The 17298-nt window shown below is 42.0% G+C and overlaps 2 protein-coding genes across 5 annotated transcripts in view; one reads left to right on the top strand and one right to left on the bottom strand.

Moving 5' to 3' along the window:
- Positions 1-236: 236 nt before the first annotated feature.
- Positions 237-13738, bottom strand: EPM2AIP1 (EPM2A interacting protein 1). 3 transcript variants are annotated; one of them, XM_059390591.1, is made up of 3 exons: positions 11004-13738; positions 7655-7683; positions 237-251 (listed from the first exon to the last, which is right to left on the bottom strand). In XM_059390591.1, the coding sequence occupies exon 1, from the start codon at positions 13585-13587 to the stop codon at positions 11761-11763; it is 1827 nt and encodes a 608-aa protein (XP_059246574.1). In that variant the 5' UTR covers positions 13588-13738; the 3' UTR covers positions 237-251; positions 7655-7683; positions 11004-11760. The 3 variants fall into 3 exon arrangements, with proteins under 3 accessions (XP_059246574.1, XP_059246572.1, XP_059246571.1); XM_059390589.1 differs by lacking the exon at positions 237-251 and having other exon boundaries at positions 5862-7683; XM_059390588.1 differs by lacking the exons at positions 237-251; positions 7655-7683 and adding an exon at positions 9423-10450.
- A 303-nt stretch (positions 13739-14041) lies between these two features.
- Positions 14042-17298, top strand: part of MLH1 (mutL homolog 1) — a 49303-nt gene continuing 46046 nt past the window's right edge. Inside the window, exons 1-2 of one of the 2 annotated variants that reach the window (XM_059390577.1) lie at positions 14042-14191; positions 16922-17012. In XM_059390577.1, the coding sequence (XP_059246560.1) occupies positions 14076-14191; positions 16922-17012 (207 nt within the window). In that variant the 5' untranslated portion in view covers positions 14042-14075. Of the gene's footprint in view, positions 14192-14610; positions 14631-16921; positions 17013-17298 lie in introns of those variants that run through there. The other variant, XM_059390578.1, reaches the window with a different exon arrangement.

The following is a 17298-nucleotide window of genomic DNA, read 5'->3' as shown; positions in this document are numbered from 1 at the left end:
CAAAACAAACTGAGGGTTGCTGGAGGGTAGGGGATAGGGAGGGGGTGGCTGGGTGATGGACATTGGGAAGGGTATGTGCTATGTGACTGCTGTGAAATGTATAAGCCTGATGATTCACAAACCTGTACTCCTGGGGCAAATAATACATTATATGTTAATAAAAATAAAAAATAAAATAAAATGAAATAAATTTACCTTATCCAAAAAGAGGTCTGGCCTTTGCCTTTCTTAGCTCTGTGTACTGGAAAGACCTAGAAGCAATGACAGCTAATGAACGAGCAATACCAGCATCCTAATGGTGATCTCCAACTACCAACCACTCTCTACTTCAAGGAACGGGGACTCCCACAAGCAAGTATGGATAGGAATATAGGAGTAAGCCTGGAACATCTGATGCAGAAAAGCATGGATGGTACCAAAGACTAATGGGATTGTGGCAAAGGATATAGAAACCAATACATAGAAGCTGCCATGGTCAAAGATGAGGCAACATGAGCATGAAGAACAGTAGTGACGGCAAACCGATTGAAACAATTAAAAAATAAGTCTTCAAGTTTATAAATAAAAGCTTTAATTGAAATGTTAAAAGTCCACAAGTTAAAAAAAAAAAACCCCAAACAAACAAAAATGGAGACACAACTCCTAACCCTGAAAATTAGTAATTAAAGGGAAAGAATTGTGCATTTATTCTCCCTTCAGCAACAGTTTGGTAGAGGCCTACTTGTGCCAGGCACTGGCCTCAGTACTGAAGTTTTGTCAGCTAAACAAAATAAACTGTGACCCCTGTGGATCTTGTCTGTGACTCCTTGGCATGCAACTATATTTCAAGGTAACTAAATAGTCCTGTTATTAAGGAAAAGTTCTACTTTCCAGAACTCAGCTCATAAGTGTAGAAGTGATAGAGTTAGAAAGACAACTATGCTGTAAGTCCTAATGAATGAATGGGGTCCAGGAGACAGTGACTAGTGGACCAAAGCCATTAGCTAACAGACTGGAAGGGAGCCTGACAGAGACAGGATGGAGCCCCAGCCCCAGCCCCACTGACCAGTCCTAGCATTACTAGAAATGGGCAGACCATGGGTTGTGATCGTGTTGTGAGGCAGCAGAAACCTCACACTACCCTATTTCCGCCATTCTAGCCACAGCATTCCAATCTGAATCAAATCAAGCCTTTGGGGCACCAGGGTGGCTCAGTCAGTTAAGCACCTGCCTTCAGCTCAGGTCATGGTCCCAGAGTCCTGTGATGAAGCCCCATGTCAGGCTCCCTTCATATCAGGGAGCCTACTTCTCCCTCTCCCTTTCCCCGCTGATCCCCCTGCTTGTGTATGTGCGCTTTTTGTTAGTAAATAAATAAATAAATAAAATCTTCAAAAAAATTTAGAAAATCAAGCCTTTAGCATGAACTTCAAGACTAAATAAAATATGGGAGATAGAAGAACACATTACAAGAAAGAAGACAGATCAATGCATCCTGTGGGACAGTCTGTACAGCAGCAGACCTGGCTTCTTCAACAAGACAAGGGCATGAGGAAATGCGGAGCAGACAGAGGGACTCCTCTGGATTAAATGAAATTTAAGAGACACAACAACCAAATACAGTGTGTGGACTTTGCTTGAATCCTGAGTTGAGGAAACTGTCTGTAAAAAGTCCATTTTGAGAAAAATTGGGGAAAACTGAATATGGACTAGGCATTAGTTTTTGTCAAAGAATTAATTTGCTATGATGATAGTATTATAATTATATATGACAATGTTCTTTGTTTTCAGAGATGAAATAAGAGCCTCAGTGCTAACTGAGATATTTAGGTGGTGTGGTACAGCAACCATATCAGTCATGATCCTGGAGTCCCGGGATCGAGTCCCGCATTGGGCTCCCTGCTCAGCAAGGGTCTGTTTCTCTCTCTGACTTCCCACTTTCATGCTCACTCTCTCTCATTCTCTCTCTCTCTCAAATAAATAAATAAAATCTCTAAAAAAAAAGAATTCAAGTCGATAAAAGGCATAATAGAGGCCTTAGAAATTGACTTTATATTGATAACAGGTTTGATGTACAATGAAGACGGTTAACTATTAAACAAAGTATAAAAATATTCAACTCAGGGATATGGAAAAAATAATCAAAGGTAGAAAAAGAATAAGAAAATAGGAAGAATGAATTAAAGAAAGTAAAAGCAAAAATCAATGAATTAGAAAATAGAATCATTTTATGGGATACTTAATAGAATAACACTGATAAAACACAAATTCATTGAAATTCATTGAAAAGGATAAGAAAATAAAAATCTGTAATGAGGCTAATTAAGAAAAAGAGAAAGCCCAAAATTTAGGAATGAGACACGGAATATAACAGAAGTACAGAGGAGATAAAGTAAAAATGTTATGAACAATGCAATAGATTTGAAACCCTTAATTTAATGGAAAATTTCCTAAGAAAATCCAAAAAAAAAAAAAACCTGGAAATTAATACAGTATGCAAGAGACATAAGAGGAAATTGAAAAATTGTAAAACAAAAACCCTACCTAAATGGCTACTTACCCAAAGAATACAAAAACCCTCCCTAAGTGGCTACTTACCCTAAGTGGCTACTTACCCAAAGGGGCACATGCACCCACCCCAACATTCATAGCAGCAATGCCCACAACAGCCATACTATGGAAAGAGCCCAGATGTCTATCGATAGATGAATGGATAAAGATGTGGGGCGTGTGTGTGTGTGTGTGTGTGTGTGTGTGTGTGTGTGTGTAAAGGAGTATTACTCAGCCATCAAGAAAACCAAAATCTTGTCATTTGAAATGACATGGATGGAATACTAGGCCCAATAAATCATCCAGAAAAAGAAAAATACTACATGATTTCACTCATAGGTGGAACTTAAGAAACAAAACAGATGAACACAGGGTAAGAGAAGGGAAAGTAAAAAAAGATGAAAATAGAGAGGGTGGCAAACCATAAGAGACACTGACTCTAGGAAATAAACTGAGGGTTGCTGGAGGGGAGGTGGGTGGGGGGATGGGGTAACTGGGTGATGGGCATTAAGGAGGGCACGTGATGTCATATGCATCTGATGAATCACTAAATTCTACCCCTGAAACTAATAATACACTATATGTTAATTGAATTTAAAGCATTTTTAAAAATTACCTAAGGGGCACCAGTACCATTCTTTTCAATTTTTTTCAAACCCTCTAGAAACAAGTATTGTACACTACTTAAACTGTTTCAGAATACTCATCAATATATAAAAATTTTAATAATTTTCATTGTATTTCCAACGTAACAATATCTTAAAGAATTCTAGATTCCCAAAGGATTTCTGTGTAAGTGCCAAGATGATACCCTGTCTCAGCCATTGCTAACCAGAGCCAAAGGCCAAGACTGTGGGGTCCCGCACCTGGCAAACAGACAGTTCCTTGAAAGGAATGGAGGCAAAGAGCCAATGGAGGCAAAGAGCCAATCTGGCAATGGCAGAATGGGAGAATGGGAAAAGCACAGGAACAGGAAATAGACTCCACCATGGACCTGCTGTGTAATTCAGAATAACCTTAGCCACCTCTCTGGGACCCAATTTCTCAACCTGTAAAGGAGCTGAAGGAAATGATCTTTCTATGGACTCTCGAATATTCAGTTCTATAAATTCTCATTCAGAAGAGTCAATGTGCTGATGACAGGAGGTAATAAACTATTGGAATGACTTTAAATATCAGTGGCTGCTAACCACGGAGAGATACAATGGGCAACTTTTGGTGCATCTTGCCAGCCCAAATCCCCTTGTAGAGGCTCCCTCTTCAATCCACCTCAAGTGCAGGACTGGGCCTAGAGCCGCATCTTATAGACCCCTTTAGAGAAAAACATCTCTACAATCACAACAAACATATTCCCCCATTATAAAAATTTATACACACACACACACAGTGGAAGCTGGTGTTGTTTAAAGATAACAAAGCAGGTGTGCAAGGAGGGCATAGACAAGACCCACGGAGGTAGGAAATTTATTTGGTTTAGGAATCTGAGTCTCTGGTGCCCAGATCAGTGCCTGGCACTAGTAGGCTTTCATTTAGTGAGTGTCAAATGACCCCAAATCTGATTCCCCTACTCGGTTTCCATGAGATACTTGTGTATTTCTCTAATCATTCTTTTGTTTCCCAGTAAGCTAATACAAGTTGTTTTCTTATAACCAGAAAGCCCCACCAAATTTATCAAGGGCCCCTCCCCTTCACAGCCACCACTCACTTCACTATGGGTGCACACACCTGGCCTCAGGGAAGACATCACCAGCCTGCACTGTCACAAGTCCTGCCCAAGAATATGGAACTGACATATTAGGAGACTGGGTCAGGGGTCAGTGGCACTGGAGTGGGGTAGTGATAGACAGCCAGGGAGATGCACAAAGGCTGGCTGGCAAAATTGTTAAGACAGCTCAGGCAGTTAAGAGTCTGCCTTCAGCTCAGGTCAGGATCCCAGCATCCTGGGATAGAACCCTGTGTCAGGCTTCCTGCTCAGCAGGGAGCCTGCTTCTCCCTCTCTGCTCCCCCTGCTTGTGCTCCACTCTCTCTCTCTCTCTGCAATGAATAAAAACTTCTAAAAAGTTCAGAGAGAGAAGTTAACGATAGTGGCTCTGAGAGAACCTCATATTCTTTAAAGTCCTTTCTCCCCTCCCCTGCTTAATTACAGTAAATTTCTCCTCCCACTAGTCAAAACCAAACCGCAACCTTTATGGGATGATGAAATGCTCATTATCTTGATTGTGGTGACTTTCATGCATGTGTCTTTAAACTGTGCAGTTTATTGTACTTTAATTACATAAAGTAAAAAACGTGGAAAGAGCTCAAGTCAAATCTTTCCGTTATTTTACAATAATCAGTAATATATCAATAACGGCACAATGTTTAAGGAGACCCTTTGTCACAAGGGTGCTATTTTGGAACGTGCTGAATATCAGCACATTTTTTAAAATATTTTTATTTATTTATTTGACAGACTGAGATCACAAGTAGGCAGAGAGGCAGGCAGAGAGAGAGAGGAGGAAGCAGGCTCCCCACTGAGCGGAGAGCCTAATGCCGGACTCGATCCCAGGACCCTGGGATCATGACCTGAGCTGAAGGCAGAGGCTTTAACCCCCTGAGCCACCTACGCACCCCATATCAGCACTTTATTTATTCCAGGGCCTTCTCACCGCACCCCCAACCAGCTCCCTCTTATCCCTCAAGGAAGTGAACATGTAACAGCAAATAGTAAGTTGTAGGGGGAGTCAGGTTGGTGAACTCTAATTCATAATCAACGGAACTAAAATGCAAGACTTTACACATTATTTTAATTTTTCAGGGAGTCTTTACATTTTAATCTTATTCTCTAAATCCCTTCCAGAGGTTCCAATTTACTTTACACTCTTAAGATTCTTTTTACACTAATCATAGGGCAAATTTGCCTCTTATTCCCTACAGTAATCAATTTAACACAAACCAGTGTTATGGTTTGTTAAAATTACCTATGTAGATAACAACCACTTTAAGGACAAGGTCAAATTATTTATGTTGATACCCCAACTCACCAGCGGGGTCCAGTACAGTGACTAGGGATAGGGAAAGGGACTGAAGGATACGACGGAAGACAAGGTAGGAAGAAAAAGGGTTATGTGGGGGTGTAGCTCGATCACGCAGGGTTTTGTAGATCACGCCGGATTTTATTCTAATTATAACACTAAGCCATTGGAGGATTTTGAGCAGAGGACTGGCATGGTCTGATTTATATTTTTACACTAGGGATCAGTCTGATTGCTGAGTACAGTGAAGGATGGAAGCTGGGTGTATGCCAGAGTTCACTGAGAGAAACGGGTGTACATGTTCACTGACAGATACAGAAATGTTTATAGCAATTTTATTCATAATAACCACAAACTGGAAACAACCAAAATCTCCATCAATGGTAGAATGGATTTATCAGTCGCAGTAGTCGTACAATGGAATACTGCGCAGACATAAAAAATGCTTCTACATGCAACATGGTTGAGTCACACAGTATTGAACAATAGACACAAGAGCACAAAGAATCATCACATTTACATGAAGCTTTAAAAAGACAAAAGTAAGCTCTGGTGTAAGGATCCGAAGAGTGTATCTGTGTGCAGTAAGGACATGAGGGTATCTGCTGGGTGCTAGAAATGCGATCTTGATCTGGGTGATGGATTCCAGGGTGTTTATAAAAATCCACTGAGGCATACATTTAATATTTACACACTTTACTGAATAGGTTACCTCAATAAAAAATATTTTTAAAGAAATCAGGTAAATGGAGAGATATAACCATGTGTTGATCTAGTGTCGTCTTCCAAGTATTCCTGGTTTTCTTCCGAGGCACATGGAAGGATTACAGTCTTCCTGGTACTTTGGTGTGACCATGAGATTTGTTTCGGGCAGTGAAAGTGCTTTACAGGCCTGTAACTGATTTGCTGCATTTTTTTTTTCATTTCCCCAAATGAGCACCCACACCGTACATGGTATCTCATTAACTTGAGTCCCAAAATGGTAACAACTTTAAGCAGGGATGGGTGAGCATTTTCTGTGGGGTCACACAGCAAATTATTTTAGACTCTGTGCGTCATACACACTCTTTCTCACAGCTATTCCATTCTGCCATTATAGAGCAAAAGCAGCCACAGACATAAATTAAGTGGGCAAGGCTATCTTCCAATAAAACTTTATTTATAGAAACAGGCAGCAGGATGGATTTTGCCTGTGGACTGTAGCTTGTTGACCCCTGACCCCTGGCAAGCCAAGTCCCTAGCCAAGTTGCAAGAGAAGAGTTCCCGAGGCATTGAGCTTTTGCTGTTGTTACTGTATGACAACCTCGCCTATCCTGATACAGAAATTGGCTCCATTATTAAAAAATTCAACATACTACACACTGGCTTAGGTGGTAGGCATTCAGGAAATTGCTATTGGAGGATGGAAGAAAGAACTTATGGGGACAACTCATGTTATGGAGCGGTGAAACGATCTCTTGGGAAAGCCTGGAAGGCACAGAATCTATCCTTTACTGAAGTGGGAGTGGGGAAAAGTAAAACAAAACGTCTTATGGTTGCTGTGGCTGCATTTGATGAAATGTGTAAGAAAGAGATGATCTCAGAATTCATCAATTTGCAAGCAGAAAAGAAAGGGGTAGAATTCACAAATTTGAGTACATATTGGACAGGATGAAACCACTTCTCAATTATGAAAAGATAAAAATGAGAACTTCTTTAATCTAGAGGATTAAAGAAACCCATTAAAACCCAGTTTTGCAGCAAGGATCACTGGATGACTATCACACCTGTTAAGATTTCTGGATAAGTTAATGTGCCTCAGACCAAAAGTACAATTTAGTGTAACACTGGTTAATCCCTCAAATTGGAGAAAATGGCTCAAGGAAAAAGACTATGGGTATAGTTCTTCCACAAATCCCAAAAGCTGGTTACCCAGATTAAGTTCAGAGGCACGTGAACAAGCCAGCAAAGAAATACAGCACATCTAGGAAGTACACCTTGACTACATGTCATTTTTGGGTCACCTTCCTTAGAAAAGTGTAAGGACATCATTAGGCAACAAAAGCAAGAGATCTGCGTATCTAGGAATCAGGAAGACAGAGCCATTCCTCTAATATTTTATTAAATTTACTTACTTTTAAATCCCAGAAGAGCCAGAAATCATCTGTAAAGGAAAGTAGCAAGTAAATAGTATGCCATTTTCTTCTAGGATTAATATTTTACAAAAGGAAAATTGAGTATTTTAGATGGCACTTTTTCTGATACTGAGTGTAACTTTTTAATTACAAAAATATTGTTTTAGTCCAATAAACAGTTGACCACTGTTTTTCATCTAGGTTCTTTTGGAAGTCTACCTTTGGAAGTTAGGAGGAAAAAAAAAAAGAAAGAGAAAAAAAACCCACAAAGAAATGAAATTAAGACTTCTAAGTAAAGGAGGTAAAGACTTACTATTCCATAGATTTATGTAAGTATACCTGGGTTTGAATCCTGGCTTTACTACTTATATTTACTAGGGAAAATTGCAATCTAAGTTCGTTTCCGCAACAACATTCACATAATAAATATTTGAGCCACATGCCAAGCACTGAGCTAAATTCTGGGAATACAAGTCCCTAGTCACAAAGAACTTAGTTTCATTTCTTAATTCATAATATGTGAATAACAATTACCCAACAAGCAGGCTAAGGCAGGAAGACCTCGGTGAAGGTCAAATGAGACTATGAATGGGCTTCAAAGATCATAAAACACTACACACATATTTATTCATCCAAACATTTATTGGAATGCCAGGCATTGTGCTAAGCACTACAGACAGAATAACTAACAAGGCACAGTCCCTGCCCTGGTAAAGCGTAATTACAGTCTAGCAGTGATTGGTAAGAAGTAGCAACGAAATGTGCCAAGTGTATGGCTGGGAAAGGAAAAGGGCATTTAGAGAGTGCACAGTGGGGGCAGCTAGTCTAGAGGACATCAGTGAAGATTTCCTAGAGGAAGTGGTATTTAAACTGAGACCTCAAAGATAAACAGAAATTGTATCTTATCCTATGTCGTCATGGTGAAAGCAGTGGAGAGAGATGACCAAGTATGTCTTTTGGAACCATCTGGCTGCAGCATTAAAAAAATGTTCAAAACCAGAGAAAAAGAGACTAACAAGGATGCTGTTGCTACAATTTAGGTTGGCTGATGGTCTGAAATAGAATGGTAGCACTGGAAAAGTGAGAAAAACTTGAGACAGTAGACCTAACACAAAGGTTTTCACAAGTGGATATGATGAAGGTCATGGATAGATTAGTTTTTGGCTTGGGCTATGGCAACTGGTAGCAGCAGTGCTATCTACTGAAAGAGGCAACAGAAGAAGAGCAGGTTTGGCGGCAAGATCAATGACATGCTATGGTGTCCACGAGACAGCAGAGTGACTTAAGTTGGCAGTTAGATAGATACATGTATTAGGAAAGGCCTAGAAAGGAGACAGAATGTGGGGGTCATTTGCATACAGATGGTAAATGAAGCCATGGACAGGGATGAGAGCAGCTAAGACGATGTAGAAAATAGCTCTACAACAGAATTTTGAAATCAAAAGAACACAAACATGTAAGGGAAAGGGGTGCACCTACGAAGCTGACTGAGAAAGCATACCTGCAGAGAGAATCTACCCCTGAAGCCAACATATGTAAGCACTTCAAGGAAGAGCAGTCAGTGGTGTCAAAGAGGGTAAGAATGCTGACAAGGATCTAGCTGGGTAGAGCAATTGGGGTGGCACTGAGAGACTGGGAATACAGACAAATCTTTTAAGAAAACTACTAGGAAAGGGAGATCTAGGGACACAGTGTTTTTAAAAAATAGTACTTATTTTAACTATATTCACTAATACGACAGGACCAGTAACAACTATTTTGTAAAAAAAAAAAAAAAAAAAAATTTAAAGACTGCCATGCAGTTACAGAATTACTTAATACAGAAAACAGTAATATACACACATTTTTCTTTTTTACAAACAAGACTAGTTTATAGCAAATTCTCTATTATTTAGGGTCAGTTTTAAATCCTTAGCTTTTATCTCCTCCCAACTCAGTGACTACATGAGGCAAACTAGTTTTATTACCTTAAGCAAAATATATAGTGGAACTTCACAAAATGTACAAGACTTCAGTATTTTAAGGAACTAGGGTAGGAAAGCAGAAGCAGGTCCTCCAAACATTCTTTCAAAAAAGCACTTGCCATGAAAGAGAAAACACCAATTGTTGGCAAATTACCGGTAGATTGGTAGGGGGGGGGGGGTTGGTTTTCCACTGTTGTTTTTCCAGATATTTAAGCTTACTCCCTGTTCACTGAAAATCTCAACTTGACCATTCTCGATTACTAGCTTGTTAATACTTGCTTTTCTGCACTAATTCCGTTTAACAGAATAGAGTCTTTTCGTCTGGTTTAATACAAGCTACTGACTTAAAATGCTACTGAGCTACCAGAATCTATCAAGGCCTTTACCTCACCTTACCAGCCAAACCTGCAACATTGGAATGAGTCTACCCTATGGAGTAGCGTCAGTCGGCCTGACTTGGCCTTTCTCATTCTGCTTCTACCGGTAATTTGCCCTGTCCCTCGGAATAAAATAATCTACAACAGGGGATCTACTGGCACTTTAGGAAGGCTAATATTCCATTGTGCCCGGCTGTCCTACACACTGCGGGGGGGCGAGGGGAGGCAGGGGAGGGGGAGATGTTCTTCATGCTTAAATGCCAGCAGAATCCCCCAGGTAAATCCAACGACCAAAAATGTCCCGTTTTCTAACAACCTCTGGAAAGAGAGCTTACTGCTTCTGGTCGAGAACCACTGACACCACTATGGTTCCTGAGCTCTCATGGCATCTCTTTTGATTGCTCGGGCATCAGTTCCTTCTAAATTGTTGGTTATATCCTTGTTCCATGAATTTGCTAGATTAGTGACCAAGAATAACGTGTTACAATGTTAAGACAGGACTTTAGCACAAGTTTGCAAACTGTATTTGAGAGGACCTCTAAGTTGGGTCCTGCTTTTAAATCATTTTATATATTTGGCTTTACTGTACGATTTCCTTTCATGGTTAACCTAAGTTTGAAAAAGACTGTTTTTGCACAAAGCTGATGTCTCACTAGAAATACAGAATTACTACAATCTGTTAATAAAGCTGCTTCTTGAGAATTAAATATTTCTACTTGTGCGCTATCTTACATATAGAATGTGTGGGACAGTTTTAAATTCTATAATAAAGCCACTTCCAGCAGCTAACACAATCTGACATCATATCACTTTAAAATAAAGGGATTCCTTTAAACAGAATTTCTTTATAAAGCAGGAACACCCATGCATAAGCTAAAATATCTCACACCTCCTGATCCTGGAGGGCAATAATCTTATTCTGTCATCCTTTTTTTTGAAAGGGTTAAACTTCTGTCTGGAGTAGAATAAAGAATTACTAATGGGAAACCATTAAGATTCTATACTTACCGCAGTCCTTTAATAGGCAATCTGATAAAACAGCACCCAACTGTGAAAAATTCAGGGGAGACCCCCAATAGCTGGATAGTCTGATCTCCAAAATGCAGGAAGCCTCCTAAACCAGCAATTTAAAAATAATTCTTACTCCTTTGACTAAAATTTTGTATGATTATTTTTTTCTACTAGTAATAATATCGCTAGGGCAGGTTGTGGGGGTGTGTGTGAAAGGAGATCTGTCAGTATTGATTTCAGACTCAGAAAAGATTAAAAAAAATAGTCTTCAACATTTTGATAGACAAAATACCTCCACTGTATGTTCTTCCTTCTCAGAAACTTCTGAATTTCCTGAGTTTCTGCAAAATGGCTCAAACATACATTTAAGGAGTTGATAACTTCAGACCATATGTATCAGAATTTAAACACTTTGTTAAAATAAAACCAAAATTTCTTTAAAATATCTGAAAAACAGACTTCTAATTCAACTCACATTATCAGTACTGAACTTCTTTAAAAACAATTATATCATAAAAGCAAAAGACAATGACTGTCATTAAATTAAATTTTAAAAAAGGTGTTTGCATGTCTCAGTCCCATGCTGCCTCTTGAGATGATAAAAACATCTGTCAGAAGAATCTGAATCGTGATCAATTTGGATGAATAAACTTGGTGCTTTGACACAATCCAAATTAGTTAACTTGGAAAATCGGACAAATGTTTGCTTTTAGAATGAGATTTTTTGACTGTCTCGATGTTGTACTACCAAGGCTTATGGATTGGATTCATTTCTTCCTCTCACAAGGTCATCCCAGTGCGGCTCTATTTCAGTTGTGGCAATCCTAAACAGGGCGTGGAGATGCTCATCTGTCAATGGCTGGCTCAAAGTGTGTTGGTTTCGAGTCAAATATGAAAAAGCCTTTTCACAGATTTCGTTACTATCAAACAAGGATGCCACCTTACAGGCAACCCCTTTGATAATTGGGTAAGATTCAGCAGACAATCCAGCATAGAACTGACCCAAGTCTTTGACTCTGTATTCGTTCCAAAGGTTAGTATTCGCCTGAAGTTTTGTTAGCTCCACTCTTACTGAAATAGGCGCATATTCAGGTTTAAAGTTAAAAGGATTTGCGAAAAGTTCTAAGTCCTTTTTAATGAACCTGAGGTCCTTGAAATGTCTCTCAAATTCTTTCTGTAGGCGACAGATCACCACTTGATACCTATCAGGGTCAAATATTTTTTGATCTTCTTTAAGATGCTGTTTAAGCTCATCAACAACTTCTCTGAAGGCAGCAAAGTGTGTTAGATTTTTTTCCTCAATATGTCTCTGCAGTAAATTCAGCTTCACTTCAAAGGTACAGATATGGTCAAAGGCAGCAGCAGCAAAGACTTTACTGACTCTCAATAGTTCACTGAGTTCTCGAAGGTGGTCCATAATATCCACCAAGAAGCCAAAGTCACACAGCCATTGCTTGTCTGTGAAATGGACCGTTGTCGCCCCTATTGAAACTAAGAACGCTTCTATCTCTTTTCGCAGGGAAAATATTAATTTTAAAGTTTTCCCTCTTCTAAGCCAATTGTTCAGACATCGTCCATTAACCCTTTCGCCATGCTCTGATTCAGATTCGGTTAGTAAGGCCTGAAATTCCGGGCGCCTAACGCCTCTGGTCTTAATTAAAACTATCCATTCTGATATAGTATTTATGATCTGATTAACGTCTACATCGTAGGAGCTCAAAAGTTCCAAGTGCAGAAATCCTGAATAATGGATAACATTCCAACAGTTGGGGCTTACAGCCTTTTCCCTCATGTAGGACACTAGCCCTGAGTTCTCACCAATCATCCTCAGAGTGTGGGTCGTGGTTAGGCCAACCATTCGCTGCAAGCTAAGCCCTGCTGTTTGCAGGGCCTCAAGGATTGCCGCCATAAGGGCACCAACACTGAAGTGACGAGTCAGGTTGATAATGGTCAGAAGCTCTTCCTGCACCTCCAAGTCCTGGCCCACGCCGCGGACAAAGACCAGGAGATAGTTCTCATAGGCCACAAAGGCCTGGTCGTCCAAGGCAAGGGAATAGGCTTTAAAGTCCTTGGCTCTGTCAAAGAGCTGACTGCGTAGATTCTTGTTAATGTTCAGGACCCTCTGCCGCGTGACCTCTGGCGATAAATCAATGCCATCCAGAAGGCTTACATGTTCGGGCAGGACATCCCTCAGCATCACCTCCATGCACTGGTACACAAAGTCCCCCTCACCCCAGCCGCGACCCTTCAAGGCCAAGAGGCGGGCGAGCCCGAGGCCTGCACGAGCAGCTCTCTCCTCGGGAGTGAGCGGGACGACCACGGGCAAGTCGCCCTGCCGCAGACGCTCCACTAGGGCCGCGCGCTCACCCTCCGCCACATACCGCTCGTAGTAGTCGTGTTCGGCCTCGTAGTGGCGCCTGACGTCGCGTTCGCGGGTTGCTACGACGAGGCGGCGACAGACCAGGCACAGGGCCCCTTCGCCCTCCGGAGGCTCCACCACCAAGTAACGCTGGGTCCACTCGGTCCGGAAAACCCGAGATTCATCGACTTCCATTTTGCTCCTCTTGGGCGTCATCCACATCCTACTTCAGGCCACAAGAACAGGGCCGACCCCGGGAGGCCGCAGGGAGAGGGGAGGGGAGGAGCAGGAGCAGGAGCAGGAGCAAGCACCTCCTCCGCTCTGCGCCAAATCACCCCAGTAGGGGGACACCAACCTCCGGCTACGCCACCTGCGTTCCTATTGGCTGGAGATTTCGTATTCCCTAGCCCAGGAAAGAGCCAATGAGAAGCGCGGGCAGTGCGCAGGCGCATACCCTACTAACCCGTGGCCTGAAGCCGTGGGCTAGGGAGGGACCAAGAGACCCAGGAACCCGAGGACTTAAGAAACTTGACTGGCATCCAGCTGCCCAATCAATAGCTCCCTGGTTCCGAAGCCGCTACCGCGAGAAGGTGGGACAAGACCGCGTAAACAGAGAGGGTGGAAAGACGTGGGCACGAAGCCCCGAGGTGATTGGCTGAAGGCACTTCCGGTGAGCATCTCGACTCGACTTAGGCTCCTGTGGCGCCAAAATGTCGCTCGTAGCGGGGGTTATTCGGCGGTTGGACGAGACAGTGGTGAACCGTATCGCGGCAGGGGAAGTTATCCAGCGGCCGGCTAACGCCATCAAGGAGATGATTGAGAACTGGTAGGGAGGGAGTGGAGCAGGGCTTCCTTATCTGCCACGATTTAACAGGCCCTTCTTCAGGATGGCGCGCGGACCCCTGCCCCTGGCGGAGGCGTGTACAGCGCATGCCCACGGCGCGGAAGGCCTCGGGGTCCTTTCTGTTCCTTGCCCGAGTACTGCCTGTTTTTGAGCGCTCTCGCGAGACTTTAGTAGGGTTTTTGGAGGGGGGGGCTCCAAGTGGAGGGCTACATTGTATTGTTGAGCAGCGCCATTAGTTAAGGGAACTGCCTTTAGAATTGATGAAGTCCCAGAACCTAAGTCAGGTTCGGTGGGGTGAGGAGGTTCGGAGCCGACGACTAAAGAAAGAATTCTTAAGACGTCATTGGTGCAAAATGGTGGTTTATTAAAGCACGGGGACAGGACCCGTGGGCAGGAAGAGCTGCTGCTCTGGGTTGTGAAGGTGGGCATGTTATATACCCCACGGTTGGGGGGAGGTGGTGAAGGAATGGGAGGTTTCAACAGAGTTCTCACATGCTAGGGAGGGCCTACAAGGTGCGGGGGGAGGGGGGGAGTCTTTGCCCTTCTGGCCTGATCAATGTCCGCTTTAGGTCAGGCATTAACATCAAGATAATTGGGAGATTCTTGGTGGGGCATTATGATCCGGCTATCATTTACATTCCCTTCTACCCCAGTCTCCTCTAATTTATGGTGGGAGGGGGACATTAGGGCTTCAGGAACCAAGAGTTATTTGCCTCTGGAAATTTGTGCTATTGATAAGGTAACCTCCCTGTTTAGGTCTCTAGGACATCTTGTAGGGCAAGGGAGATTCCTGTTCTGCAGGATTGCGATCCCTGCAAGTTAACCATTTATCGTTTTATGGCAGTCAGGGGTGCCTGAGGAATGCCACACATATGGAGGGGAGCGGGAGAAGAGGGGGTGCAAGGCGCCAGCTTTTGCTTTGTCCTCAGCCAGCCTCCTGCTCCCTCATCAGAATTATATGTACAGAATGTACAAAATTTTAAATGCGTAAATATTTTCGGGGGACCGTCTCCATTCATTCTTCAGAGGATGCCGTGTTATGCGTGTTAAGGTATCTTGCATATACCAAAAATAACCCATGCGCATTCAAGAGTACACTTTGATTTTTATTCCAGATTGTCGAGATTTTAGACAGGCCGATGGACTTCGGGTTTAACTTATGATTGCCCTATTGCCAACGTAGGGTTTTCCTCCCCTTTGCCTTTTTTTGGTGGGCGGGGATGTCAGTCACATTGAGGATACCTGATTTCATGAGGGTATCCCGTGGATGCTGAAGTTTAGAAGTGTCACACAGTGTGGAGGGAAGACTTAAAAACCTGGAAAGAAAGGTGGGAGTAAACCGTAAACTTCAGAAAGACATGCTCACTATGTACCTAAGCATTACCTTCAAGTTTAAATCAATTATTGTTCATAAAATAAATTCGCGAAAAGAACAAAATGACCCAGCGAAGAGTGGTGGGTTGGTAGGGAGGCTGATTGTGAAAACATAATAAACAACCACTCAGGGTAATGGGACTGAAGGAACGGTGCAGAAAGGATCGCTGAGGGACAGGAACAGAACTAGGAGAAAAGCAGGAGCTGGGAATCTGGGAAGGGTTTCTCCTTTCCCCCCGTTGTAAAGGCTGGCTTTTGTTTCTACAGTGTTAGAATTCACCAACAGAACAACTTGGGCCTGTTATGGTAATGAGCCAGACTACTGCTCAACCAAACGGAAACATGTTAGCTAAGTGGTTTATAGTAAGTTCTAAGAGCAGGGATTTTGTGAGGAGTCCAGTTATGCTCTTTTTAATATGTAAATCAAGATGTCTAATACAACTTCAAGGGCTTTGAGAAAGGTCTTTAGTATTGGGTAACTTACTGACTTATTTTTGAAGAAAGAATTTTCTGTGTGAGGGGCCGAATACTTTTCTTTTTCATGCAGCCATAGGCAGAATTTGTTTTCTTTAGCCCCTCCCTGCTTTCTGTGATGGTTGGCTACTCTTTGAAAGGACAAAAGGTTTCTTAGCTTCTCAAAGAACTTTCTGTGTTGCCTTTTTGCTTTCTTTCTTTGTTTTCCCCAGCAAAATGTATTTTCTTAAAAGGGAGTAAATAGTAGAAAAACACATAATTTTTTTTGAAACGGCATCTTATTAGGGTCACTTAGGAACCCAAGACTGAATAAAATTGAATAAATGGCAAAATTAGTTGAGAAGAGAGTAAGAAATAGGCATGTAGTAAAAGGATCCTACTTTTAACTTTACTTTCTTTCCCTGAGGAACAGAAATAAAGTGTTGAATGTCTTATTGGAAATGATGATTGCCCCCTCCTGCCTCTCTCTTTCCCCTCTCTCACACAGCATGTGAACTTGTTACAGTGTAGTCACAGAGCCCGTAGAACAGAGGAAAAACACACTAATCAGACAGTCTTGTATTTCTCTGGAATTTGTTCTTATACTTTGGCTCATATTAAAATATGTACATTAGAAGGGCGCCTGGGTGGCTCAGTGGTTTAAGCCTCTGCCTTCAGCTCAGGTCATGATCTCAGGGTCCTGGGATCGAGTCCCGCATCGGGCTCTCCGCTCAGCAGGGAGCCTGCTTCCCCCTCTCTCTCTGCCTGCCTCTCTGCCTACTTGTGATCTCTCTCTATCAAATAAATAAATAAAAATCTTAAAAAAATATATGTACATTAGAATAGTTGCAGAGTAATAAAATTTTTTTCTTTTTAATTTGCCAGTTTAGATGCAAAATCCACCAGTATCCAAGTGGTTGTTAAAGAGGGAGGCCTCAAGTTAATTCAGATCCAAGACAATGGCACTGGGATCAGGGTAAGTAAAACCTCAGAGGAGCAGGCTGTTTGTGTGCTTTGTGGTATATACCTACAGGGAGTGACAGAGCCTTTCCCTGTTTGGGAAACTGAGCATTTGTGGATGGGATTTTTAACTGAAATATTCAATACCAGCGATAAATATATATGGAGTATTATTCTAAGCTGGACACTGGTTCAGGAAAATAAGGTCAAGGAGAGAGTTGCTTAAAGGTGCTTAAAAGATGAAAGTTCTGGGCAGATAGAACATGCAAAGACCATGAAATGGAAGCCCACTTGACTTCTTT

Source organism: Mustela nigripes, chromosome 2 (genome assembly GCF_022355385.1).
Source record: "Mustela nigripes isolate SB6536 chromosome 2, MUSNIG.SB6536, whole genome shotgun sequence".
NCBI classification, from domain to species: Eukaryota; Metazoa; Chordata; class Mammalia; order Carnivora; family Mustelidae; genus Mustela; species Mustela nigripes.
This window is presented reverse-complemented; position numbering and strand designations above follow the sequence as displayed.

Bases quoted from the DNA above. Each gene is read 5' to 3' on its own strand.
- EPM2AIP1 (XM_059390591.1), bottom strand. From the start codon at position 13,587: ATGTGGATGACGCCCAAGAGGAGCAAAATGGAAGTCGATGAATCTCGG.